The 10,480-nt window shown below is 40.8% G+C and overlaps 1 protein-coding gene across 1 annotated transcript in view; it reads left to right on the top strand.

The window, feature by feature from the left end:
* LOC133609804 (tyrosine-protein kinase yes-like) overlaps nucleotides 1-10,480 on the top strand; it is a 45,996-nt gene that overhangs the window by 22,874 nt on the left and 12,642 nt on the right. Inside the window, exons 3-6 of the mRNA XM_061965771.1 lie at nucleotides 1,218-1,317; nucleotides 7,016-7,114; nucleotides 9,010-9,113; nucleotides 9,192-9,341. Coding sequence (XP_061821755.1) covers nucleotides 1,218-1,317; nucleotides 7,016-7,114; nucleotides 9,010-9,113; nucleotides 9,192-9,341 — 453 coding nt within the window. The remainder of the gene's footprint in view (nucleotides 1-1,217; nucleotides 1,318-7,015; nucleotides 7,115-9,009; nucleotides 9,114-9,191; nucleotides 9,342-10,480) is intronic.

Genomic DNA, 10,480 nt, shown 5'->3' with positions numbered 1-10,480 from the left:
ATTAAAGGAGTCAGATTTTTTTTTTTCTAAATGTAAAACACTTCCTTGTGGTCTACATAACATGCAATGGTGGTTCTTTGGTCAAAATGTTGCATAGATGATGTTTTACAGATCATCTTCAAGTCGCTTTCTGACCGTCGCTTCAGGATGCGCCGTTTTGTGGGCGGTCTTATTTACGTGGCTCACCTTCGACAGCGTCTTCTCAGCTAACTGTTTTAATGACATTCAGACTTTACTTAAATCAATAACGGAGCAGCTTCTCCTCATCCGCAGGAAATGTGTCCCATGAAAAACCGTCCGACCGGAACTTTCTAAAAACTAAAGTTCCTTGGGTGAATAATGTAAACTCACTACACCGGTATGTTTTAGCGCTTTCATGGCGAGTTTACTGAAAGATATAAGTAACAACTTTACACTACTTTATATTAGAAATGGCAACAGCTGAGGATGAATGTCCCATAACAAGAAGATAGAGAAAAAGAAGAAGCTTATCGACTACGGACTACAAAGGCGGAGGCGCACAATTTTTCAGGACTTATGCAGATCCCAAATACAGATCAGCAGGTACCAGAAGGTAATAAAAGTTGCTTTTGCATAATATTGCGAAACAAAACGCCAGATAATATGTCTTACCTTATACACACACCACAATAATACTCGTATATTGAAGCACAGTACAATCCATCAAGCGGTGCGTCGTCATAGCTTACCAAAGTCGTATTAAAACATTTTGATGGATTTTTGAGCGCCGTGTGTAATGTTCTATATTTTCAATGAAATATATAAAATGTTGGTGTTCTTTACTTGAGTCATTTTGCAGTCTACATGTATCTCTTATGTGTGACTGCCATCTACTGGTCACACTTATCATTTCACCATGTACCAAATAAAATAGCTCCGAGGTCGGTAAGCAAAACCAGAATTATTCCGTACATTAAGCGCACCGGGTTATAAGGCGCACTGTCAAGTTTTGAGGAAAAAAGTGCACTTTAAAGTCCGGAAAATACGGTAGTAGTTTTTCCTTTTGTTTAGCTATTGTTTACTATTGACTTTGTTTTGATCAAACAATTCTATGTATTAAAAGAGAATAGGGAAATTGTTTAAATATTGTGTGGGTTTTCCTGCCATGTTATATATTTAAACCGACTCCAATACAGAGTAGTCGGTTTGTTCCGATACTTTTGTCCATATGATGTATGTAGGGTGTGTGATTACAGGTGGTGTGACATTCTTTGTGGCGCTGTACGACTATGAGGCCAGGACGTCAGATGACCTTTCATTCAAAAAAGGAGAGCGCTTCCAAATCATCAACAATACGTACGTGTCATCATCAGTCAGTATGGCAGAAATTAATCGACAGTATATTCCAGATCAGGGGTGTCAAACTAATTTTAGCTCAGGGGCCGCAAGGAGGAAAATCTACAAACCCCAAAACCAGTGAAGTTGGCACGTTGTGTAAACCGTAATTGAAAACAGAATACAATGATTTGCAAATCCTTTTTAACTTATATTCAATTGAATAGACTGCAAAGACAAGATATTTAAAGTTCGAACTGGAAAACCTTGTTATTTTTTTACAAATATTAGCTCATTTGGAATTTGATGCCTGCAACATGTTTCAGAAAAGCTATCTGTAAGTGCAAGTTAAAACTCTACTATGTAAAGCGAAAGCCATTTATCAACAACACCCAGAAACGCTGCCAGCTTGGCTGGGCCCGAGCTCATCTAAGATGGACTGATGCAAAGTGGGAAAGTGTTCTGTGGTCTGACGAGTCCACATTTCAAATTGTTTTTGGAAACTGTGGACATCGTGTCCTCTGGACCAAAGAGGAAAAGAACCATCTGGAATGTTCGAAGCGCAAAGTTCAAAAGCCAGCATCTGTGATGGTATGGGGGTGTATTAGTGCCCAAGGCATGGGTAACTTACACATCTGTGAAGGCACCATTAATGCTGAAATGTACATACAGGTTTTGGAGCAACATATTTTGCCATCCAGGCAACATTATCATGGACGCCCCTGCTTATTTCAGCAAGACAATGCCAAGCCACGTGTTACATCAACGTGGCTTCATAGTAAAAGAGTGTGGGTACTAGACTGGCCTGCCTGTAGTCCAGACCTGTCTCCCGTTGAAAATGTGTGGCGCAATATGAAGCCTAAAATACCACAACAGAGACCCCGGACTGTTAAGTTAAAGTACCAATGATTGTCACACACACACTAGGTGTGGCGAAATTATTTTCTGCATTTGACCCATCACTCTTGATCACCCCCTGGGAGGTGAGGGGCGCAGTGGGCAGCAGCGGTGGCCGCGCCCGGGAATCATTATTGGTGATTTAACCCCCAATTCCAACCCTTGATGCTGAGTGCCAAGCAGGGAGGTAATGGGTCCCATTTTTATAGTCTTTGGTATGACTCAGCCGGGGTTTGAACTCACGACCTACTGATCCCAGGGCGGACACTCTAGGCCAGTGGTTCTCAACCTTTTTTCAGTGAACATTTTTTTAATTCAAGTACTCCCTAATCAGAGCAAAGCATTTTTGGTTGAAAAAAAAAAGATAAAGAAGTAAAATACAGCACTATGTCATCAGCTTCTGATTTATTAAATTGTATAACAGTGCAAAATATTGCTCATTTGTTGTGGTCTTTCTTGAACTATTTGGGAAAAAAAGATATAAAAATAACTAAAAACTTGTTGAAAAATAAACAAGTGATTCAATTATAAATAAAGATTTTTACACATAGAAGTAATCATCAACTTAAAGTGCCCTCTTTGGGGATTGTAATAGAGATCCATCTGGATTCATGAACTTAATTCTAAACACAAAAAAATTAATATTTTGTTGAAGTATTATTCAATAAATATATTCATAAAGGACTTTTTAATTGTTGCTATTTTTAGAATATTTAAAAAAAAATCTCACGTACTCCTTGGCAGACCTTCAAGTACCCCCAGGGGTACGCGTACCCCCATTTGAGAACCACTGCTCTAGGCCACTGTTGAACAACTTAAGATGTACATCAAGCAAGAATGGGAAAGAATTCCACCTGAAAAGCTTCAAAAATTGGTCTCCTCAGTTCCCAAACGTTTACTGAGTGTTGTTAAAAGGAAAGGCCATGTAACATGTAAAAATGCCCCTGTGCCAACTTTTTTGCAATGTGTTGCTGCCATTAAATTCTAAGTGAATGATTATTTGCAACAACAAAAAAAGGAGTTTCTCAGTTGGAACATTAAATATATTGTCTTTGCAGTCTATTCAATTGAATATAAGTTGAAAAGGATTTGCAAATCATTGTATTCTGTTTTTATTTATGAATTACACAACGTGCCAACGTGGGGTTTGTAGGAAAATTATAATTTTTCTTGGAACGCTCTATGCATCCACTTTTGTCTTTTTTGACAGACATTTTATGGAAATGAGGCTGCCAAAGCACGATCTGTTCAAAGCAGAGGAATAAATCGCATGATTTACTGTTGGGTCGAGGGGGAGGAGTCATAGCCTCACTATACTGTGTATCTCACAGAATAGCTATGGCGACATCCAGTGGACACATTGAGAACAGCGGTTTCTTTCATTTAAAAAACGCAACTCGTTTTTACACTTGAACCATACTTGCCAACCTTGAGACCTCCGATTTCGGGAGGTGGGGGGTGGGGGCGTGGTCGGGGTGGGGCGGGGCGTGGTTAAGAGGGGAGGAGTATATTGACAGCCAGAATTCACCAAGTCAAGTATTTCATACATATATATATATATATATACACATATATATCCATCCATCCATCTTCTTCCGCTTATCCGAGGTCGGGTCGCGGGGGCAGCAGCTTAAGCAGGGAAGCCCAGACTTCCCTCTCCCCAGCCACTTCGTCCAGCTCCTCCCGGGGGATCCCGAGGCGTTCCCAGGCCAGCCGGGAGAGATAGTCTTCCCAGCGTGTCCTGGGTCTTCCCCGTGGCCTCCTACCGGTCGGACGTGCCCGAAACACCTCCCTAGGGAGGCGTTCGGGTGGCATCCTGACCAGATGCCCGAACCACCTCATCTGGCTCCTCTCGATGTGGAGGAGCAGCGGCTTTACTTTGAGCTCCCCCCGGATGACAGAGCTTCTCACCCTATCTCTAAGGGAGAGCCCTGCCACCCGGCGGAGGAAACTCATTTCGGCCGCTTGTACCCGTGATCTTGTCCTTTCGGTCATGACCCAAAGCTCATGACCATAGGTGAGGATGGGAACGTAGATCGACCGGTAAATCGAGAGCTTTGCCTTCCGGCTCAGCTCCTTCTTCACTACAACGGATCGATACAGTGTCCGCATTACTGAAGACGCCGCACCGATCCGCCTGTCGATCTCACGATCCACTCTTCCCCCACTCGTGAACAAGACTATATATACATATATATATATATACATATATACACATATATATATATATATATACACATATATATATATATATATATATATATATATATATATATATATATATATATATATATATACATACATACATATATACATACATACCGGTACATATATACAGGTAAAAGCCAGTAAATTAGAATATTTTGAAAAACTTGATTTATTTCAGTAATTGCATTCAAAAGGTGTAACTTGTACATTATATTTATTCATTGCACACAGACTGATGCATTCAAATGTTTATTTCATTTAATTTTGATGATTTGAAGTGGCAACAAATGAAAATCCAAAATTCCGTGTGTCACAAAATTAGAATATTACTTAAGGCTAATACAAAAAAGGGATTTTTAGAAATGTTGGCCAACTGAAAAGTATGAAAATGAAAAATATGAGCATGTACAATACTCAATACTTGGTTGGAGCTCCTTTTGCCTCAATTACTGCGTTAATGCGGCGTGGCATGGAGTCGATGAGTTTCTGGCACTGCTCAGGTGTTATGAGACCCCAGGTTGCTCTGATAGTGGCCTTCAACTCTTCTGCGTTTTTGGGTCTGGCATTCTGCATCTTCCTTTTCACAATACCCCACAGATTTTCTATGGGGCTAAGGTCAGGGGAGTTGGCGGGCCAATTTAGAACAGAAATACCATGGTCCGTAAACCAGGCACGGGTAGATTTTGCACTGTGTGCAGGCGCCAAGTCCTGTTGGAACTTGAAATCTCCATCTCCATAGAGCAGGTCAGCAGCAGGAAGCATGAAGTGCTCTAAAACTTGCTGGTAGACGGCTGCGTTGACCCTGGATCTCAGGAAACAGAGTGGACCGACACCAGCAGATGACATGGCACCCCAAACCATCACTGATGGTGGAAACTTTACACTAGACTTCAGGCAACGTGGATCCTGTGCCTCTCCTGTCTTCCTCCAGACTCTGGGACCTCGATTTCCAAAGGAAATGCAAAATTTGCATGGTTGGGTGATGGTTGCTATCAGAGCAACCTGGGCTCTCATAACACCTGAGCAGTGCCAGAAACTCATCGACTCCATGCCACGCCGCATTAACGCAGTAATTGAGGCAAAAGAAGCTCCAACCAAGTATTGAGTATTGTACATGCTCATATTTTTCATACTTTTCAGTTGGCCAACATTTCTAAAAATCCCTTTTTTGTATTAGCCTTAAGTAATATTCTAATTTTGTGACACACGGAATTTTGGATTTTCATTTGTTGCCACTTCAAATCATCAAAATTAAATGAAATAAACATTTGAATGCATCAGTCTGTGTGCAATGAATAAATATAATGTACAAGTTACACCTTTTGAATGCAATTACTGAAATAAATCAAGTTTTTCAAAATATTCTAATTTACTGGCTTTTACCTGTATATATATATATATATATATATATATATATATATATATATATATACACATATATATATATATATATACATATATATATATATATACACATATATATATATATATATTATATATATATAATGTATATATATATACATCCTGAAAATATGAAAACAAAACTGTGTTTAGATAATTGATACTTCAAACTTGCATAAATAAATATTAAGGAATATAACATAACTTGGCTTCTGAGAGTTTCAAAATGTAATCCAATCCAATGCACTTTATTTATATAGCACATTTAAACAACAAAATGTTTCCAAAGTACTGCACAACAATATTAAACACAACTAAAAACAATATAAAATAAATATGACTAAAAACGATTTTAAAGGGTAAAACCAATTAAAACAGTAAATAGAAATCAAAATTTTAAAAAACACAGAGGACAACAGAGGACCACACAACTCACGTAGTGTTAAAAGCCAGAGAATAAAAGTGGGTCTTAGGACGAGACTTAAAACACTCCACTGTGGGAGCAGTTCGAACATGGAGGGGAATAAAATGCTAAAGTTGTTGATAAATAAGCAATTATTTTAGTAATTAAATATGGTCATTTTAAATGAAATATTATGATAATTTAAAATCAATTATTTCAAATATGTTTATTTTAATGTATAATTATATGGCTGGATGTAATGTAATAAGGAGTCACGAAAAAATACAAATAAAAATACAATTAATTTTGATGTTTTTAGCAAAATATAGTAAAAATGTATTTAGTAGTTTTGTTTTGTTTTAATTAATAAATATATTTATTTTTAGGTAAAATAAACATAATAATACAATTTAACTCTAGTCTGGATGATTTAGTTCTTGTCACCCTGTTGTCCTCCAGTCATGAAAAAAGGCTGTCCTCACTCAGGTCCACATGGAGCTGGAGGGGGCGTGGCTTCCAGCTCCGGCTGAAAATCGGGAGATTTTCGGGAGAATATGTGTCCCGGGAAGTTTTCGGGAGAGGCGCTGAATTTCGGGAGTCTCCCGGAAAATTCGGGAGGGTTGGCAAGTATGACTTGAACACATCCCGCGGCCTAGATTAAACTCGTTCACGGACCTGATCCGGCCCGCATGTTTGACATCCCTGCTCTAGATGCTCGCGAGGGTATCACACGGTTTGCGACGCGGACGCAAGCAGTTGTCGTCCTGCCTCCAAAAGTGAAGTTTAAATTACATGTTTGTGCCTCTGCAGAGAAGGAGACTGGTGGGAAGCGCGCTCCATCAACAGCGGGCAGAAGGGCTACATCCCCAGCAACTACGTAGCCCCCGCAGACTCCATACAAGCTGAGGAGTGAGTATCTACGTCTTTGTCTTCCTCACAGCCACCGTAGTTCCGAGCCTACCCAATCCAATCCAATCCACTTTATTTATATAGCACATTTAAACAACAAAATGTTTCCAAAGTGCTGCACAACAATATTCAAATATTATCCTTAGCTCCATCAATGACGGAATAAAAACAAAAAATAAATACATACAAAACATCCATCCATCTTCCATCCATCTTCTTCCGCTTATCCGAGGTTGGGTCGCTGGGGCAGCAGCCTAAGCAGGGAAGCCCAGACTTCCCTCTCCCCAGCCACTTCGTCCAGCTCTTCGTGGGACCCCGAGGCGTTCCCAGGCCAGCCGGGAGACATAGTCTTCCCAACGTGTCCTGGGTCTTCCCCGTGGCCTCCTACCGGTCGGACGTGCCCTAAACACCTCCCTAGGGAGGCGTTCGGGTGGCATCCTGACCAGATGCCCGAACCACTTCATCTGGCTCCTCTCGATGTGGAGGAGCAGCAGCTTTACTTTGAGCTCCCCCCGGATGACAGAACTTCTCACCCTATCTCTAAGGGAGAGCCCCGCCACCCGGCGGAGGAAACTAATTTCGGCCGCTTGTACCCGTGATCTTGTCCTTTCGGTCATAACCCAAAGCTCATGACCATAGGCGAGGATGGGAACGAAGATCGACCGGTAAACTGAGAGCTTTGCCTTCCGGCTCAGCTCCTTCTTCACCACAACGGTTCGATACAGCGTCCGCATTACTGAAGACGCCGCACCGATCCGCCTGTCGATCTCATGATCCACTCTTCTCTCACTCGTGAACAAGACTCCGAGGTACTTGAACTCCTCCACTTGGGGCAAGATCTCCTCCCCAACCCGGAGATGGCACTCCACCCTTTTCCGGGCGAGAACCATGGACTCAGACTTGGAGGTGCTGATTCTCATCCCAGTCGCTTCACACTCGGCTGCGAACCGATCCAGCGAGAGCTGAAGATCCTGGCCAGATGAAGCCATCAGGACCACATCATCTGCAAAAAGCAGAGACCTAATCCTGCAGCCACCAAACCAGATCCCCTCAACGCCTTGACTGCGCCTAGAAATTCTGTCCATAAAAGTTATGAACAGAATCGGTGACAAAGGGCAGCCTTGGCGGAGTCCAACCCTCACTGGAAACGTGTCCGACTTACTGCCGGCAATGCGGACCAAGCTCTGGCACTGAGCATACAGGGAGCGGACTGCCACAATCAGACAGTCCGATACCCCATACTCTCTGAGCACTCCCCACAGGATTTCCCGAGGGACACGGTCGAATGCCTTCTCCAAGTCCACAAAACACATGTAGACTGGTTGGGCAAACTCCCATGCACCCTCAAGGACCCTGCCGAGAGTATAGAGCTGGTTCACAGTTCCACGACCAGGACGAAAACCACACTGTTCCTCCTGAATCCGAGGTTCGACTATCCGGCGTAGCCTCCTCCGATGGCAGTGAAGTCACTTGAATCGCAACAGTGAAATACATACAAAACAAAACAAGATAAAATAAATATGATTAAAAATGACTTTAAAGGGTAAAACCAATTAAAACAGTAAATAGAAATCACAATTTTAAAAACACAGAGGACAACAGAGGACCACACAACTCACGTAGTGTTAAAAGCCAAAGAATAAAAGTGGGTCTCAAGACGAGACTTAATACACTCCACTGTGGGAGCAGTTCGAACATGGAGGGGCAGAGTGTTCCAGAGCTTAGGGCCGACCACAGAGAAGGCCTTGTCTCCCCTGGTTTTAAGTCTGGTCTTGGGCACCACGAGCTGGAGCTGGCTCTCGGACCCCAGGATACCCCAGGCATACTACATCTTGGCCGGCCTTGCCAATGACCGAATGTGAACCACTGCTCTCCCTGCATCCTCGCACCACCAGGTGGTACTTTGGCAAAATGGGCCGTAAAGACGGGGAGAGGCTGCTGCTGAATCCAGGTAACCATCGGGGGACTTTCTTGGTGCGCGAAAGTGAAACCACTCAAGGTACGCCAGCAGCTTTTCATAAAGACATACATTAAGCTCGGCGGCATGTTTGCCTGATGATACCGGTCTCGTGTCCAGGTGCGTTTTCTCTCTCTATTCGAGACTGGGACGAAACCAAGGGAGACAACGTGAAACACTACAAGATCCGCAAGCTGGACAGCGGCGGTTACTACATCACCACGCGCGTGCAGTTTGAAACCTTACAGCAGCTGGTTGAACACTACACAGGTAAAGGTTCCAGGCTAATCAAACACACTTTTTTTTATAACATTGAATCAACTTGTAATTTTATGCATTTTTCATCCATATTTGAAGTGTTCATTGTAACCTTAATCCTCTTAAGGCCCAAGCTGTTTGTTTACATGCTTTTTTTTTTCTCTTTGCTACTTGGGCTTATTGGACCCTAATTAGAATAAAAAACTAAAAGTAAAAAAAAAAAAGTTTTTTTTATTAAATGTGCTTTTTTGTGTGCTACAGTTTGTATGTGTAAAGTTAAAGTTAAGTTAAAGTACCAATGATTGTCACACACACACTAGGTGTAATGAAATTTGTCCTCTGCATTTGACCCATCCCCTTGATCACCCCCTGGGAGGTGAGGGGAGCAGTGGGGAGCAGTGGGCAGCAGCGGCGCCGCGCCTGGGAATCATTTTTGGTGATTTAACCCCCAATTCCAACCCTTGATGCTGAGTGCCAAGCAGGGAAGAATGCTGGTATGAGCTTTTAAACATAACCCGTTAACTGCTGCCAATCAAATGGTGAATAAGATACTCTTTAGGGTTCATATGTTTGTAAATCTGACTGTGATGAAGTCAGTGCCTCACCAGCCATCAACCTCACCGCACGTCACTGATATATATATATATATGTGTGTGTATATGTATATATATATATATACACACATATATATGTATATATATATATACATACATATATATATACATATATACATATACATACATATATATATACATATATACACATATATATATACATATATACACATATATATGTACATATATATACATATATATGTACATATATATACATATATATGTACATATATATATATATATATACACACATATATACTGTATATATATATATATATATATATATATATACACACATGTATATATACACATATATATACATGTGTACATATATACATGTATATATATATATATATATATATGTGTATATATATACATATATATATATATACACATGTGTACATATATACATTATATATACATACATACATACATACATACATACATACATACATACATACATACATACATACATACATACATATATATATATATATATATATATATATATAAAACTACCATATACCATACCCTAAA

Source organism: Nerophis lumbriciformis, linkage group LG07 (genome assembly GCF_033978685.3).
Source record: "Nerophis lumbriciformis linkage group LG07, RoL_Nlum_v2.1, whole genome shotgun sequence".
In the NCBI taxonomy this organism is placed as follows: domain Eukaryota; kingdom Metazoa; phylum Chordata; class Actinopteri; order Syngnathiformes; family Syngnathidae; genus Nerophis; species Nerophis lumbriciformis.
Note: the sequence above shows the minus strand (reverse complement) of the source record. Positions and strands in the feature narration are given on the sequence as shown.